The sequence below is a fragment of the Microcaecilia unicolor genome, chromosome 3 (assembly GCF_901765095.1).
Source record: "Microcaecilia unicolor chromosome 3, aMicUni1.1, whole genome shotgun sequence".
Taxonomy (NCBI): Eukaryota; Metazoa; Chordata; class Amphibia; order Gymnophiona; family Siphonopidae; genus Microcaecilia; species Microcaecilia unicolor.
In genome coordinates, this window is record NC_044033.1 from 302,564,732 (window position 1) to 302,583,494 (window position 18,763).

At 44.2% G+C, this 18,763-nt stretch overlaps 1 protein-coding gene across 1 annotated transcript in view; it reads left to right on the forward strand.

Annotated features, from left to right (window-relative positions):
• Positions 1–18,763, forward strand: part of LOC115466761 (ATP-dependent 6-phosphofructokinase, muscle type-like) — a 243,842-nt gene that overhangs the window by 14,576 nt on the left and 210,503 nt on the right. The window contains 2 exon segments of the mRNA XM_030198256.1: positions 6,579–6,652; positions 10,365–10,442. Coding sequence (XP_030054116.1) covers positions 6,579–6,652; positions 10,365–10,442 — 152 coding nt within the window.

An 18,763-nucleotide genomic window follows, 5' to 3' on the forward strand; every position in this document is an offset into this window, starting at 1 on the left:
CAAGCCTATGTAAGGGATCCCTGGTGATCGTTTATCCTGTATTTCACATACTCTGTTCTTTTCCTTTTGGGAGGAGAAAAAGGTATTAATGTTCTCCGAGGACAAGCAGGCCTATTCTCATAAGTGGGTGACACCGACCGCATAAGTATAAGTAGAGCTTGTGAGAACGCGGTGAGCTCAGTTCTTTTTAGAACGCGGTGAGGAGAGGGTGTGGGGTTTTTACTGTCTCCTCACATCGCTCGGTCGAAAGAACTTATTTTTGTGCCTTCGACATCTTTTTTGACCTTTATTGTGCTCCCATTTATGGAACCCCCCTCTTATTTTGTTCCTTTATTTTCTTAGTTTCTTTATTTCCCTGGTTTTACGGTTCCTTGTTTTTCCCGTCGTGTCACAGCTGTTTTTAGGCCTTGACTTCAACCGGGTTCTTCCTCTTTATTTTTCTGGTGCCTTGCCCCTTTTTCAGGCATCATCGCTTCGTTTGATTTCGCCGTGGAAGTTTTTCTGTCCATACCCTCGAAGGTTCCCAGTGGCTTCAAGTGCTGTACCCAGTGCAATCAGACAATCTCTGGGAGAGATACCCATTCTCAGTGTCTTGGGCCCAACCACAGCCCGGCTAACTATCTTTGTATTTCCAGAGGTTTCCAGAGAGGATCAATGTGAGAGGAATTTTGGAGCCAAGTCTGGTTCCTTGACATCGGCATCGAGGTAATTGATTTTGAGCAGCGCACCTTCTTCATGAGTATCGGTAAGCATGACTACTGCTAGACCCTTAGACAGTGGGAGCAGTGATGTGTCGAGTGGGTCTGCACCTGCCTTGAGACCTCCTCCTGTGCAGAGCCCCCGGGACCATCTACAGTCAGACCTGACCCCAAGGCAATGTGTGTCGTTTTCTTCGGCACCAAGGAGCTTTGATGACAAACTTTGGGCTAAGGCCAAGAAGCATCATCATTGAGCACCCTCGATGCATGGTGTACGCAGTTCTGGGGAGTCGAGGAATTTGGCACCCAAGAAGCGTCTGCACTGGGAGGACCACTCCCACTCCATACAGGAGGTGCTGATGCATCAGTCTCCTAACAGCCAAGACCCAGTTCTCATATCGACCCCAGTGGTTCTGCAACCTGCTCCTGAACCAGCACCCTGTTTTTCCCGGTGTCGGCCTCGATGAGTGCATCTGGGCCTTGCTTCCTGAGCTGCTGGATGGCCTTTTGCAACGGTATGCATTGGCATCGGGGTGCTTGTGCCTACCCTGCCTCCCACTGCAGCCCCGCTTGGCCCTCAGCCTACAGTTCGGCCTCTGACACCAACACTGCATGCGGCCCTAATGTCAACTGCCACCCAAGCCAGGACTCCCTCAGTGTCGGTGGAGGAAGCTTCACCAGAGTCGAGGCAGGAAATGGCTTCTCGAACCCATTCTAGAGGACATGGCTCTTCCATGTTGAGGCGGGTTGTCTCAGCACTCCCACCTTGAGGTATTGTCTGACACCGAAGAAGAGCGCTTACGAGATTCAGAGAAAGATCCAAGGTACTTTCCTCAGATGAGTCCTATGGAATTTCCTGTGAGCCCTCCCCTCCACTTGAAAGGAGAAAGTCTCCCCCAGAGAGTCTTTCATTCTCTCCTTTTGTCAAGAAAATGGCTGCAGCCATTCCATTTCCTTTGGAAGTGGAGGATGAGCCCAGGGCCAAGATCCACAGCACACCTGGATTGGTAAGCCTCGGTTGCCTCACAATTCCATGGTAGTGGAATCTGCCCTCAAAAGAGCCAGAAGTTCTAGGGACTATGCCTCAGCTCCCCCATGCAGAGAAGCTAGGACCTTGGACTCTTTTGTGAGGAAGATGTTCCAGGCCTCTATGCTCGTGTCACATATCCAGTCTTACCAGCTCTTCACAAGCATTTACTTGCAAGACTCGGTTTGCAAGATGCTGGACTTAGCTGACATGCTCCCACTGGAGCAAGCTGAGTCACTTCATCAGTTGACCAAGCAGCAGAAGGTGTGTCAAAAGTTCTTGGCCAGGTGTGCTTATGACACTTATGTTGTGGCGTCCAGGATCTCTGCCCAAAGTATAGCAAAGCACAGACTCTCAAGGCTTGTCCTGGTTTATTACTTATGTTTTATTTATGTTTAATTTTAATGTCTACTATTTGTGTGATTATAAAATGCCTCTTATGGTTACGGCTGAAATTGGTGGTATTTAAGCTTTTCTAAATAAATGTTAAAAATTATAATTTACTTTTTACATCTAACCTGCCAGTGCTTGTGCTCAGCCCTGTTTTCTTTTTTAGGGTCTGCTTTCCATTTTCTGAAAGATACTCTCTTGGCTTTTGCTGGCTCTTCCCCCTCACAGTTATGCCATCTGGCTGTCATATTGGTTTCTTTTGACCTTTTTTAATGTGTAGAAAATGGACCTTTTAAAAAGTGCTCATGCCTCTTGCAAACATTTTATCCTTTTTGTTATTTTCTAACTAGCCTATCCAATTTCTGTTAGCATTTTACTGTCTGTCACGTCATCCTGTCCAGGTGGGCAGGAGTATAACCTCACCAATATGGTCCTGCCCATCAGAGATGGACTTTCTGTCCATAAAGATTCCACACTGCATTCAGTTTTCTGCAACATTTTTTATCGGGTTTGATTCTGTGTCATTCTTAATATAAAGTGCCGTCTCTCCACCAGTTTTGATACACTTGTTTCACTATAATTTGGAGTCTAATATTCTCATTGTTTGTCCTCCTTCCACCGGTCTCTGCGATGGAAGTAAATAAACTATATGGCTATGTCCAACTCTTCAATTCCCCTGTCTTATTTTTGAGTCTTCTGGCATTCAGATATAGACAATTTCAAGAATGTTTTTTACTTGTATTTACAACCTGCTTAGCATTTGATGCAGGTAATTTGGAATCATCTCCATCTGTTCTTTATTTAAATAGCCCTTGGCTACTTCAGCTTTTTTATAACCTCTCTATCAGGGTATTCTAACTTCTGCATTTTGCCAGTATCTATTAAAGATACCTTTCCCTGAACCATATATTCCTGAGTGACTGTCGATTTCCCACAGGTTCTAGTTTGAAAGCTGCTGTATCTTCTTTCTCAAAGTTAGAGCCAGCAGCCTGGTTCCCCCCTGGTTAGGATGGAGCCCATCCTTTCAGAATAGACTCCCCCTTCCCCAGAATGTTGTCTAATTCCTCATGAGTCTTGACTCTGAATTCTTCCTGCCACTATCTCATCTACACATTGAGCTCTGCCTGCCTTTGGGTCCAGAACACAGAATGGGGAGAATTCTGAGAATGCTACCCTGGAGCTTATAGTATACAAATTTCTACATAAAAATCTTGAGTAAAATGCTTTGGTAGCCATGTTAGTCCACTTTTAAAGGTAATATATAGAAATAAAACAAAACATAAAGAAAATAAGATGATATCTTTTTTTTTTATTGGACTAACAATACATTTTTGATTAGATTTCAAAGGTAACCCTTCTTCAGATCAGAAATGAGCAAATGTTGACATATCAGAATATATGTGAAACACAAAAGCATTCCAGTGACAGTCTCACAGGAAGAGAGTATGGTGGGTTAGGTGCGAAACAGGGAAAGCTGGGTGGGTGAGAGGGAGAGATGGATGCTTAATAAGAGGGTGACAAAGCAGTATAATTTTATGGTTTGTAGTGTGATAGAAAACCCAGATTTTGTTAAGCTCTGTCTGTTGTGTGTCTAAATATTTCATCATTTTGATTTTAAGGTCTTAATTTCCTGGATTGTTTTAAAATTTCCTTTTAGTATTCTCACAATAAAATCATTGATGCAGTGTTCTGGTTTTGCCATCCCACAGAGGTGACATCCTGGTTAGCATTTGTAATGTTTTAATGTATCTGTGTAAATTGATTCTTGTCTAGCATCTGGCTTGTCTCTCCAATATAGCACCATTCTTCATACTTTTTGTACTGAATGATATACCACATTGGAAGATGAGCATGTGTAAGATCCCCTTATGCTGAATGTTTTTCTCATGCGAGTGACTGTGGTATCCTGTGAAATTTGTTGGCACAATTTGGAGCTTGGTGTATTGCAGGGGCATGTGCCATTCTCTTATTTTTGAGCTTCTATTGGAGATTGCTTTTCACTAATTTTTGTTTCAAGCGATCTGATCTGACCCAAGAGACAGAGATAAACAGTTCAAAATCTTGACTGAATCCTTCATACAAAGAGGCTACAACCCCAAAATAATCTCCAAGAATGCATCGTCCCTTAAAACACCCAGAGAAAACCTATTGAAGTAAAAAGAAAAGAAAACAACAGAGACAGTCCTTGAAGTGACACACAATGCAGAGCTGGAAGAACTGAGAAGAATAATAAAAGATCTACAACTACTACTGAAAGAGATATTCCCAACTCCACTTATGCTGGCCTTCCGACAACCACCTAATTTGAAACAAAATTATTGAAAAGCAAGCTCCCAATACAATCTCTACCTTGTATACATGTCCTCGAAGCATGAAGTGCTTTTCACTGTTTCTGGTTTCCTTTATTGTAGTCGCAAGAATTTAATGAAACTAAAGAACTGTCAAAACTAGTTCAAGACCAAAGATCCATTCTAGCCAAGCATCCTGTTTCTGATGAACAGTTTTGTTTTGTTTTTTTTAATCTAGGAGCATGATATCCCATCTGATGGGTCAGTGTCTCCAAGAAAGTAATTTTGCATAGGATGCTTAGACTTATATAAAATAGCTTCCCTGAAAGTTTATGCACGGTTAGACCTTCTTGAAGTAACTTCATGCATGTACATGCTGGTAGAAACTGCTGCTTAAGTGCCATTTCCAGCCTGCTCCATCCATTCTCTGCCTCCAGAATGTCATTGTGTATATTGCGTAGAAGCAGGCACGTGCAGGGCAATTCTGTAAACTAGGCACTAACATTTGCACACATGTTAGATGCATAAATGTGTGGAATGCTAGCATATAGGTATGTATATGGTAATAATGGATGGGTTTGGGGAGAGATGTGTGAGTTATGGGAGAGGGTAAATGGCTTCTGTAGTTTTATTGGGACTGATACTCAACGTTTTGCTGACTGCCGCTGGTGTTATCCCCAGAAATTCAATGCTGATCCATGTCCAGGCTCTGGTATTGCATTTCTGGATATACAGGGGTACCAAAAACATAGCTGGCTAAGGGGTCCTTTTACCAAGCTGCGGTTAAAATGGCCCTGCAGTAGTGGCAGCAGCTGTTTTTGCTGCACGCCAGGGCCCTTTATACTAAACACGTGGCCATGCAGTAAGCTTGCACTTACCTCTACCCATTAAGATGGCGGACCCCCCCCCCCCCCCCCCCCGCATTGTCTTTTTTTTTTTTTTTTTTTTAATCCAGCAGCACCAGAAATGGTGCGCTGGAGGCTGAACTACCACCGGCAGCCATGTTGTGCCAGCGGTAGTTCTAGGTTACCGCGCAGTAAACCTTTAGAAAAAGGGCCCCTCAGTGTGGTATTCAGCACTTAACCGGCTATGGGGTACCACATAAAGATAGGACTGACTTTTGTGTAATCCAATTAATGCATTTACCTTGGCCGATTAAGTGCTGACTCTGCCCACGGAACACCCTCAAAATAGCTGGTTTCGGCTGGGGCGCTAACCGGGCATTTTCAGCAGCACTATCTGGTTAAGTGTTGCTGAATATGCCTGGTTAGCTCCAGAGCTTCTCCTGGCTGTTTTAAATGGTTTTAAATATTGGGTCCATCGTTTCTCTGTATTGTATGTTATGATGTGATTCACTGCCTTGATAGTTTTTAATAACTTGTAAGCAGTATACAAATAATAAATATGTATGTATGGATATGCCAGCATGCTTCCTAAGTACTGTTCTGCAAATACCTCCTTACCTTATGTGGCATGTATTAGCAAGGAGGGCATATACAAGGGAGGGAGCCTGGATATCGCTTCACTTGCACTCATAACTTACCCACTTAACTTACTAGGTGGCCATAGAGCTGGTGTGTTAGCGCCTAATTGCTCACTCTTAAATGTTGAATGTGTATATCAGGGTTGTCAAGTCAGTACACCAAACCTTCTACTCCAGCTCCCACTCCAACTCCTGCCGATATTAGGCTTTAATTTTTTTGTTCTGGATCACTGGAGTAACCTAATGGTTAGGTCAGAAGCCTGAGAACCAGGGGAACTGTTTTGATTCCCACTGTTGCTCCTTGTTACTCTGGGCAAGTCACTCCATCACCCCAGGCACAAAGATTGTGAGCCCTCTAGGGACAGAGAAAGTACCTGCATATAATTAATGTAAACCACTTTGGTTGCACCGCAGAAAGACAGTATATCAAATGACACTTTTTGATCTGTTCCTTTATTGTTTGACATAATTGTGCTGATCTTAGTTTCTCTTTTTTTGGATATACAAATAAACAGAAGACCACAGTGACAAAAATACACATGTAGACATACTGAGCAGTAGAGCTAATGTTACAACATCAGTTAGTTATCTCCTCTAAGTGCAGGTTGCTGTCACTGCGTTACAGTGTGGACTTGCATTTCACCATGGTGCGTGTTTTCCTGTGTCTGATTGTTGCTGTGCTTCTGATGCAGGAATGAATGCAGCTGTTCGAGCAGTGGTGCGAGTTGGAATCTACACCGGTGCCAGAGTGTTCTTTGTTCATGAGGTCTGTAGCTGATTAAGTGTCTGCTTTGGCGTGCGTACCCTTGCCAAACAATGCAAATACCTTTCCCAAATATTTCTTTTTCATGAATGGGAAAGCTCTGGTTTCATCCCGGAAACAGATGGGAATTCAGTGATGGCGAAAGGCATGTGGTTCCATCTGCTGCTGCTGCTTCCCCTGCTTCTGAGCTTACCTTGTTCTATTTTTTTTTTTCAGTTCCAGATTCACCCCGCTGTACACTAGAATGTGAAGTTCTGCTTTTCCCTCTGAAATACAAGACCAGCCCAAGAGTATCTGAGGCCCTAGGCCAGTGATGGACAGCCACGGTCCTCAAGGGCCACAAACCAGTCTAGTTTTCAATATTTTCCACAATGAATATGCTTGAGATCTATTTGCTTGCAATGGAAGCAGTATATGTAATCAATCCCATGCATTTTATTATGGAAATCTTGAAAACACAACTGGGTTGTGGCCTTTGAGGACTGTGGTTATCTATCCTTGCCCTAGACGAATCTTCAGCCATTCATTTCCTACCCCTTCCATTGGACAGCTAGCAGCCAAGGTCCTCCTCCTTCCCACTCTTCCCCAGTGTCCAGTATCTCTTCCTTTCCCTACTTCCCTCTCTCCTTGGTCTCCAGCATTTCCCACATGTCCACCCTCAGTCCTCTGGTGTCCAGGGTTTCTCTTGTTCATTCCTTCTTTCCTTCCCTCCCTTCCCTTTTCTCGCCAGGTGTTCAGACCTTACCTTATCTTTCTTTTTCTGGGGCAGTGACACAGCAGTCAGCAGCTAAAGAAGATGAGTTTTGGTCAGTGCTGGACCTTGAGTATCCACACCGTGCTTAAGCCCCACCAGCTTCCGCCCCCTTTGAACTTGCTGTTTCAAAGAGCATGGGAGCGGGAGTCCTTGAGCATGCGTGGATGCACAAGGACCCACGCCAACCACCATACATTTTCTATAGCTGCCAACCACTGATGTCACCACCCTGGTAAAAGGAGGTAAGGCCCGAACACCTTGTAGGACAGAGGGGGGAGGTGGAGGGAGGAAGAGGTAACTGATGTCAATGCGATTCCACTGCCTAAATTGTACTACCGTAGGCAGACACCTAGTCTGCCTAGTGGTCAGGCTAGCACAGTACATGCTTGGAATGGGGTAAAACCACAGCTGAGTTATCAGGTTCTGAAAAGATGACACTAATTGGTAACCCAAAATAATGGGGGTTGAAATGCAGTGAGACATTGACTGGTTAAAGTTATCTGGATAAATTTTAACCAGATAATCTAGCAGTGTTTACCGAGTAAACCCTACCGCTGAATATCACTAGTTAAAGTTAGCCAAATGAACATATCTGGATAAGTTTAGGCCTGTTATTTGTGTGGCCCTACTCATCTGGTTAGCTTTAACTATACAATACTAAATAGCAGCACAGTTTAGATAAGCTGAAACCATGCACACCTCTATATGGATACATTTTTTTTTTCATGCCAACAAGTTGGCGATTCTTACAACCTTTATGTGGTCTGTGGGAAAGCAGGTTTAAAAAACAGGATTTGTCTGAGTAGCTACCAGCATTCTCTGGGCTATGCAGACGCCACTACTCGCCTTGTTACTGTCAGATGGTGCACCAGTATCCGTGGTTTAAATCACTCATTGCAGGGAGGTCTCCTTGAAGTCACACAGAGCTCACGTGCCTTGTGCATTTCAAACCACAGTATTGCCGTACCACCCCCAGTGGTAGGAATGCAAGTGGCAGACTCCCACACACCTTGAAGGGAACATTTCATTTCATTTTCATATTTCTTACATTGGTATTACAATCGAAGTATCCAGTGGGAGTTCCCAAAATTATCTGAGCAAATCTTCTGAATATTGAGCCCAGGGGAAATAAAATATCAAATTTCTAGTATTGGTATCTGGGAAAGCCCTTTCCTTTTTCTTTTCCCTCCAGAAATGTGCACTTTACATTTCCTTCCAATAACAAGTGTACAGGTGGTAGTATGACCACAACCCTTGTTTTTATACATCGTTCTCCTTTGGACTGTTCTGGTGGTTTTTTTGAAGTGGTTTTGGTAGCCCCAGAGATACAGATAAGTGCAAAGGGTATCGGGGCCGCCGAGGGGGGGGGGCAGGGGGGACAAAATTCCCCGGACCCGAGCCTCCAATGGGGGCCCGGCGCCAGGGTCAGGCCGCCGACGCTGCAGTTCCCGATCTCACCTGCCTGCCTCCTCAGCTCCGGGCCCCCTGCATTCAAAGCGGCAGTCGCAGATCACCTCTCTTCGGACTTCCCTCCCTGTGTCCCGCCCTCGTCTGATGTAACTTCCGGTTTCCGCAACGACGGGACACAGGGAGGGAAGGCCCGAAGAGAGGCGATCTGCAACTGCCGCCTTGAATGCCCAGAGCCGTGGAGGCAGGCAGGTGAGACCACTGACTGCAGCGGTGGGGGGAGCAACGGGGGGCGGCGGAGGCGGGCCAGCCTTGCCCCGGGCCTGACCTAGTTTCTTGGCGGCCCTGAAGGGAATGGTCCAAATTGGGAACCCCAAGCATCATGTCCTCTCTGAAGTGATGTACTTGATATATAGTAGCTGGATTAGGCCAGTTTTCTCTGTATGACAATACTTGTCTGAAATTTATGTTTAATAAAGGCAGACAACCAAAAGAAGCACAAGGAGCCTTCAAGATATGGGGCGTCTCAACTGTACTTTCTTACTCATACCCAACACGGTCTGTGTTTCGGCTAGAAACGCCTGCGTTTCAGCCCGGGTTTAAACTCGATCTGCAGCCCCTCTTTACCTCTCTACCCTCATCTCCCCTTACGTTCCTACCCATAACCTCCACTCTCAAGACAAATCCCTCCTTTCAGTACCCTTCTCCACCACCACCAACTCCAGGCTCCGCCCTTTCTGCCTTGCCTCACCCCATGCCTGGAATAAACTCCCTGAGCCCATACACCAAGCCCCCTCCCTATCCATCTTCAAATCCTTGTTCAAAGCCCACCTCTTCAATGTCGCCTTCGGCACCTAACCACCGTTCCTCTATTCAGGAAATCTAGACTGCCCCGACTTGACATTTCGCCTGTTAGATTGTAAGTTCTTTTGAGCAGGGACTGTCCTTTTTGTTAAACTGTACAGCGCTGCGAAACCCTAGTAGCGCTCTAGAAATGTTTAGTAGTAGTAGTAGTAGTAGGTATCAGTAGCCAAAAAAAGCAGTCGTCCAGTGGGTGTGAACACCTTTTGTCTTGAAAAAGACAAAACTGGGCAAGAGATGCCAAAAAAAAAGACGTAGGAACTAAACAAAATTTTGAAAAGCTTCCCATATTGAGAGACACCTATGGCGTCTCTCAGTGTTGGAAGCTTTTCAAAGTTTTGTTTAGTTCCTGTGTCTTTTATTTTGGCATCTCTTGCCCAGTTTTGTCTCTTTCAAGACAAAAGGTGTTTACCCCCACTGGAAGACTGTTTTCTTTGGATACCGATATTACCATTAGACCCCTGAAGCAGGCATTTCTAGCCGAAACACGGACTGTGTCGAGTCAGAGTAATAAAGTACAGTTGAGACACCCCATATCTTTAAGGCTCCTTTTGCTTCGTTTGGTTGTTTGCCTTCATTCTTGTGCCTTTGGATTCCTTCTCTTCTGTGTTCTATAATAAAGTCAGAACAGCTGCTGAGAGTGCTTGTAACTTGATAACCCACCTCTTGATGATGATTGAATTGTCATTGCAGGGGTATCAAGGCCTGGTGGATGGTGGTGACTATATTAAGGAAGCAACATGGGAGAGTGTCTCGATGATGCTACAGCTGGTAGGTTGTGAAAGAAGTCATCCAGTCAAATCTGACTTTGAGGTGGTGGAGGGGGGATGCACTGATAATCGTAGTCTATGGAGAGAAATATTCCTGGAACGTGATCCTGGTACTCTGGACTGTGACGTCTGATGAAAAAAATAAGACATTTAAAATTGAAGTTATATTTTTCCCCTAGATTCTTACTGCTTTATTTTCTCTGTACGCTTCCTGTGTCAGGAAGGAATTTAGGCTCTGGTGGGTAATGTAAGGCTTTTTCCTGATCTAATGGTGTATTAAATCACTTTGGATTGCTTTCTATAATTGGTTTGAGGGGCCAGAGTTCACAGCATCAGCAGCTCAGGAACATTGCTGCTGATTTCCAAGGTTGGCTGAGGGGAGTTATGGAAGGCTTCAGATGGCTCCAACTTGTGTGGCTTAAGGATCTTCCCCACTAGCTACACCAAGAGTGTGCCACTGCTGAGTGGTCCCGAACCAAAAGTGGATGGGCCCAGGCTCTTCTAGGCAAACCCATGGCTACGTCCCTGGTTTTGTCCCATTGTTTAGTTTAGTTTGGTTTAGTTTATTGAGTATGAGAATCAAAGCGGTTTACAAAAATTAAAATACAGGAAATCCAGGAAAAGAACTACAATGTAAAATAGAATGGGAGAGAAAAGGAAAAAAATTAATTATACTACTGAGTGCTAGCCCTGGTGACCTTAAGGTACAATGTGGAAAGCTAGTGTAAAAAAAAACTGGGTTTTCAAAGAGTCTCAGAACCAAATGTAGCTCAGGTCTCGCCCCTTGGCTAGGCTCAGTTCACTCGGACCCGGGGTCACGGGGACAATTCCACCACCTCTCACACTTGGTCACACCACTCTTCTCGTGATTCAGTCCACATCAATGACTACTTGGGAGTGGGTTGAAGGTCCAGAATTGAAATTTGAGGGTTTGGGAGACACTCGATCCGTCTTGGGCCTCAATAAGTACACTTCAGGCAACAGTCTATGCAAAACTCAAACCTTTATTCTCCAATTCTGAGACAGCAGCAGCTCCTTATGATCCAACTCCAGGTAAACCCAAACTGCATTCCAATTCTCCTGTTGTTCCTTTGAGGAATTCCCATACCACTTGGTCCTCTCAAGTTTGTTTACAAGGGTAGATTTCAAATAGAGATTATGCACATATATACAGTTCTGTTCATGCCTACCTTGTAGGACAGTGTTATTTCCATTGTCTGTCACTCCTTTTCCCAGTGCAGGCTCAATTTCCTGCAGGCTCAGACCCTTCTCTGGTCTGGTTCGCTTTCAACGGTGACCCCACTCTGGATCCACCCTGGTCTTGGGACCGAGCTGTCCCTGGCTCCAGTTCACTTCAGGAGCTACAACCCTCCTGTTTACAGCCAGTGATCACTCTTCTCAACTCAGGATTCCCCTTTCCTCCTCCAGGTCTCTTGGCAGGAGACGGTCAGGCAACCAGAGACACCCCCCCCCCCCCTTTGGGCATAATTCCAGCTTTTATTCCCCTGATAACTCCTCCCTCCTTTTCATTCTCTCCCAGGGTAACTCTTTCCCCCTTCATTGTATTTCAAAACCACTCCCCATAGGCTGGGCCTTCTCCCCCTCAAGGACCTCTCAGTCACTCACCCCCCCCCCCCCCATTGACTCTCAAGGGGACTTTCTCTCTCATTAATCTCCATATATTGGGGGATTACACAAATATAGGAATGTTTGGCCTTACTATTAGGAGGGAGGGAGTTCCAGAGGGAGGAAGCAGAGTAGAAAAATGCAGAATGACGGATTCAGGTCTACAGCATTGGACTGAAGGAATAGTTAGCTGAAGGATGAAGGGTGCATGCGAGCCTATGAGGAATAATGAGAGATGAAAGGTAAGGGGGAATTCCTGAATAGAAGACTTTGTGTGAGTGTTAGGACCTTGTGTTGATTTGTAGACGAAATCGTGAGCAAGTGGTGAAGCTTCAGAAGAGAGGTGACATTGCATGAATGGATTTGTAGTTCCTAATTTTCTTTGGGAAATCATAACCACATCAATATGAACATAAAGGGGTCTATATTCAGCCCACAGCAGTAAGTGATTAATAAACTGCTTCTGGCCACAGGCTGCCCTCACCCTGGATATTCATTGTCAGGGCACGAACGACTCCCAGCATTGAATATCTGGGTATGTCTGCCAACTCAGAAGTTAATTGGGCACCGGCCAATATTCAAACCAGTGGCTGGTTAACGTGCCACACAGAGTTAGGACAGCTGTTTTGCTGTCCTGACTTTATGCAGTTACTTAGCCAAATGGTGGACTGAAAATCGTCATCAACCAGCTAAGCTGATGCTCAGCCCTAACTCTGCCCCCAGCCTATCCCTAACCTAGCCAGTTACAGGATGGCTGGTTAGCAGATATATTCAGCGGCACTAACCATTTAAGTGCCAGTGAATATCAGGTGCTGGCTTGCTCAGCAGGGTTTAACCAGGCAGGAGCCCCTCCTGCGTGGTTAAACCCTTTTGACTATTGATTCCAAAAAATATCATGCTAGCTCAAACATATGATCCATTGAGCCCATCAAACAGTAGGCAATCTAGTTTACTTGGAAGTATCCAACAGATCCTAGTGGGTAGCTCTGTTTCATTCCATGCTCATACCCAACTCCGGGCACTAAGAGGTGGCAATCTCCAAATCTTCCCAGTTCATGATTGTAAATGGATCTGTCAACCAGAAATGTATTCTAAACTTTTTTTTAAACCCAGCTATACTACTGGTGACAAATTACATAGCTTAGGTATGTGTAAACTGAAAAAATACTGTCATTTCAAAATAAATGTAAAACAGATCTTTGCTAGTGAAATTTGATTTTATTAGAGTACTGTCAAGTGAGAGAAAAAATGCAGAGCACACAATAGAATTGCAGTTCTCTCTCTGATTAGATAGTGGACAGTGTTCATTTTTATAGCATTTCAGATAACAAAGCTTTAGGAACTGGTTGAGTGGAAGACAACAGAGTAGTGGTAAATGGGGCTCACATATAAGTACATAAGTGTTGCCATACTGGGACAGACTGAAGGTCCATCAAGCTCAGTATCCTGTTTTAAACAATGGCCAATCCAGGTCACATGTAACTAGCAAGGTTTGCCTCTTTGCAGATGGTATCAAAATCTGCAGTAGGGTACACACTTATGATGGTGTGGATAATATGAAGAAGGACCCAGAGAAGCCTGAAAAATGGTCTGGAATTTGGCAGTTAAGATTTCATGCTAAAAAATGCAGGGTCGTGCATTTGAGCTGTAAAAATCCAAGGGAATTTTACAGATCAGAGAGTGAAGAACTTTTGTACATGAAAGAGGAGCGGGACTTGGGTGTCGTCGTAGGTGATGATGCTAAGGTGGCCAAACAGGTAGAAAAGTTGACAGCGAAAGCTAGAAGGGTGCTTGGGTGCATAGGGAGAGAAATGGCTAGTAGGAAAAAGGAGGTGATGATGCCCCCTATATAAAATTCTGTTGAGACCTCATTTAGAATATTGTGTACAATTCTGGAGGCTGCACCTTCAAAAAGATATAAACAGGATGGAGTCAGTCCAGAAAGCAGCTACTAAAATGGTCAGTGGTCTTCGTCATAAAGCATATAGGGACAGACTTAAAGATTTCAGTGTATACTTTGGAAGAAAGGTGGGAGAGGGGAGATATGATAGTTTTAATACCTTGGTGCCATAAATGCACAGGAGGCAAGTCTCTTGTAATTGAAAGGAAGCTCTGGAATGAGGGTGCATAGGATGAAGGTGAAAGGGGATAGACTCGGAAATAAGCTGAGGAAATACTTCACGGAAAGGGTGGTGAATTTGTTGAACAGCCTCCTGGTAGAGGTAGTGGAGATGACAACAGTATCTGAATTGAAGACAGCTTGGAACAAGGGAGTGATAGGGAGAGTAGATTGCATGGATGGGTAGACTGGGTAAGCCATGTAGTCTTTATCTGTCTTCATTTTTCTCTGTTTCTATGAGATTCAGCTAATTAAAGCAAATTCCCATCTTATTCCCTTACTTTCAAGGTTAAACAGAAACCAAAACACATTCTAGGCACATACATTGTTCCTCTCTACATCTGCCCTGTCCTTTACTAGGTACACAGACTGCCTCTGCTGAGGAAAGGAAAACTGTGATTCCTCTTAGTTTTTCTTACATTTTTTTCATTAACTCTTCTATTACCAATTTTGAAATTGGCAATCAATATACAGTGGGGGAAATAAGTATTTGATCCCTTGCTGATTTTGTAAGTTTGCCCACTGACAAAGACATGAGCAGCCCATAATTGAAGGGTAGGTTATTGGTAACAGTGAGAGATAGCACATCACAAATTAAATCCGGAAAATCACATTGTGGAAAGTATATGAATTTATTTGCATTCTGCAGAGGGAAATAAGTATTTGATCCCTCTGGCAAACAAGACCTAATACTTGGTGGCAAAACCCTTGTTGGCAAGCACAGCGGTCAGACGTCTTCTGTAGTTGATGATGAGGTTTGCACACATGTCAGGAGGAATTTTGGTCCACTCCTCTTTGCAGATCATCTCTAAATCATTAAGAGTTCTGGGCTGTCGCTTGGCAACTCGCAGCTTCAGCTCCCTCCATAAGTTTTCAATGGGATTAAGGTCTGGTGACTGGCTAGGCCACTCCATGACCCTAATGTGCTCCTTCCTGAGCCACTCCTTTGTTGCCTTGGCTGTATGTTTTGGGTCACTGTCGTGCTGGAAGACCCAGCCACGACCCATTTTTAAGGCCCTGGCGGAGGGAAGGAGGTTGTCACTCAGAATTGTACGGTACATGGCCCCATCCATTCTCCCATTGATGCGGTGAAGTAGTCCTGTGCCCTTAGCAGAGAAACACCCCCAAAACATAACATTTCCACCTCCATGCTTGACAGTGGGGACGGTGTTCTTTGGGTCATAGGCAGCATTTCTCTTCCTCCAAACACGGCGAGTTGAGTTCATGCCAAAGAGCTCAATTTTTGTCTCATCTGACCACAGCACCTTCTCCCAATCACTCTCGGCATCATCCAGGTGTTCACTGGCAAACTTCAGACGGGCCGTCACATGTGCCTTCCGGAGCAGGGGGACCTTGCGGGCACTGCAGGATTGCAATCCGTTATGTCGTAATGTGTTACCAATGGTTTTCGTGGTGACAGTGGTCCCAGCTGCCTTGAGATCATTGACAAGTTCCCCCCTTGTAGTTGTAGGCTGATTTCTAACCTTCCTCATGATCAAGGATACCCCACGAGGTGAGATTTTGCGTGGAGCCCCAGATCTTTGTCGATTGACAGTCATTTTGTACTTCTTCCATTTCTTACTATGGCACCAACAGTTGTCTCCTTCTCGCCCAGCGTCTTACTGATGGTTTTGTAGCCCATTCCAGCCTTGTGCAGGTGTATGATCTTGTCCCTGACATCCTTAGACAGCTCCTTGCTCTTGGCCATTTTGTAGAGGTTAGAGTCTGACTGATTCACTGAGTCTGTGGACAGGTGTCTTTCATACAGGTGACCATTGCCGACAGCTGTCTGTCATGCAGGTAACGAGTTGATTTGGAGCATCTACCTGGTCTGTAGGGGCCAGATCTCTTACTGGTTGGTGGGGGATCAAATACTTATTTCCCTCTGCAGAATGCAAATAAATTCATATACTTTCCACAATGTGATTTTCCGGATTTAATTTGTGATGTGCTATCTCTCACTGTTACCAATAACCTACCCTTCAATTATGGGCTGCTCATGTCTTTGTCAGTGGGCAAACTTACAAAATCAGCAAGGGATCAAATACTTATTTCCCCCACTGTACATATATATAAATAAATAGATATAAATTGAGTAATTTATAGATATACTTTCTTTAAATATGTTCTAAATCTGCTAGTAGTTGCTTTCATTCAGTGTCCTGTCATGTTAACACTATTTAAATGGGGAAATAGTTGTTGCCTACTTACTGTTTCCATGCATGGATTTGGATCAGTGTGTTCCGTTATCTTGGAGTGAGCCGACAACCCTAATTGAAACATAGAAAATGATAGCAGATAAAGACTGTATGGCAGAGGGGGCTGACAGTGATATGGGCCCCTGAGTCATGGGCCCTTAAACACCTATCAACAATGGTTAAACTACAAGGAAGCTAGGGGAGATTAGGCCCCCTAATATTGTGGACCCTTGGGTCAGTGCCAGTGATCAGTCTGCCCCTGCTATATGGGTTATCCAGTCTGCCCATCCATACCAATCACTAATCTCTACTATCGTTTTCTTTCCCTTAGAGATCCTACATGCTTGTCCCATACGGTCTTCGTCTCTACTACCTCCACCGATAAGCCATTCCATTTTCCAAAAAGAAGTGTTTCCTTAGATTACTCCTGAGTTTATCCCCTTTCTGTTTTATCCAGTGCCCAGGATCCAGATCCTCCTTTCAACTGAAAGAGACTCGCCTCATGTGCATTTATGCCACAGAGATATTTAGAAGTCTTCTTCCAAAGTATGCTTGTTCCCACTTTATGATGAAGACCATTGACCATTTTAACATTTATTTATTTGGATTTTGCTCACACCTTATTCAGTAGTAGCTCAACGTGAGTTACATTCAGGTACATTGCGTATTTCCCTGTCCCTGGAGGGCTCACAATCTAAGTTTGTACCTGAGGCAATGGAGGGTTAAGTGACTTGCCCAAGATCACAAGGAACAGCAGGGAAGATTTAAAATGGGCACCTCTGGAGGTCAGGACCGGTGCTGTAACCACTAGGCCACTCCTCCACTCCAGTAGCCGCCGCCTGGACTGACTACATCCTGTTTATATCTTTTTTAAGGTGCGGTCTCCAGAATTGTACACAGTACTCTAAATTAAGTCTCACCAAAGACATACTGAGGTACTACTGTCTCCTTTTTATTTTTGGCCATTCATCTACCTGTGCACCCAAGCATCCTTCCATGGTGTTTGATTATTTATTTATTTTTATTTCAGAGGCCTTTAAATAAGGGTTTTATTTTTTTGAATAATACAAAAATCTTCAACTGGATGACTCCAAGTTATTAAGGATAGGGGGAGTCCACTTCTGTATATACTCTAAGGCAGTGGCTCCTAAACCTGATCCTAGAGGCACCTCAGCCAGTCAGGTTTTCAGGATACCCACCATGAATATTCATGAGAGAGATTTGCTGGCTGGGGTGCCTCCAGAACCAAGATTGGGAACCACTGCTCTAAGGAAATATAAGACCATAGATGCAACAGGTAAAAACCATGATCACCTGACTCTTTCCGCCATGACCTGGAAAACACCTATTTTGACCATAACTGGGTGTGTTGACACCCCTAACCTTGCCATTGATTCTTATTGACCTAAACGTGCACTGGGAGTCATATTCTAGCCCTGTTGAGAATCATACCAGATATTTCTACCCAGTAATAAGATGCTATTGGGACATTTTGTTTCTCCAGTTCTATAACATAGGAGTAAAGACATTTCTCCTACAATGCACTACACAAAAAGAAATATTCAAACTTTGTGAAGTAAGAAAAGACCTTGGAAAAAATACTAAGAGCATACATAGCAAACTTACTGTATTATATCCACCATAGTGCACCGTGTCCTAGAGCACTAATATAAAGTAGGGTATACACAAAAGGTAGCACATATGAGTTTATCTTGTTGGGCAGACTGGATGGATCGTGTAGGTCTTTTTCTGCCGTCATCTACTATGTTACTATATCTCCTGTTGGGAAAAAGGGAAACAAATGCATTTTCTCCTTTACTTTGCAAAATACAATAGGAAAGCTGACATAATTTTAATTAATTATTGTTCTTTTCTACCTTTGCCGACTGGGTGTTTTATTTTTCTCAGGTGGTGCCGGTCTCCTACTTTCCTTGTGTTGATCTTCTTTCTAAGTTCTTTCCCGGGATCTCTTTTCTATTTCTTCTCTCTTCTCCTGTGTTTTCCTTTTTCTTCTCTACATATGTCTTGATTTTTCCCTTTCATTTTTTTTCTGCTTCTGTACTTAATAGTTAGAATTCACACTGCATTCTTTTTTCTTGCCATCCAATTCCCAGTCTCCCTCTTTTCACATTTCACTTACCTACTAGCTGTCACCCATTCTCACCCCTTTCCCTGCCATCCTAGTGCCTGCTTCTGTCTTTTTCTCCTTTCCTGGCCTTCTATTACCCCTATGTCCTTTCACCTACTCCCTAGTCTCCCATTTCCATCTTCTGTACTCACCCTTCAGAAGTACTCAGCGGACTCATTCTCTCAGCAGCCCAGAATCAACCTTGTCCCATAACCCCTCCTGGGATCCAGCCTCTTTCTTCTTTTTTAGCC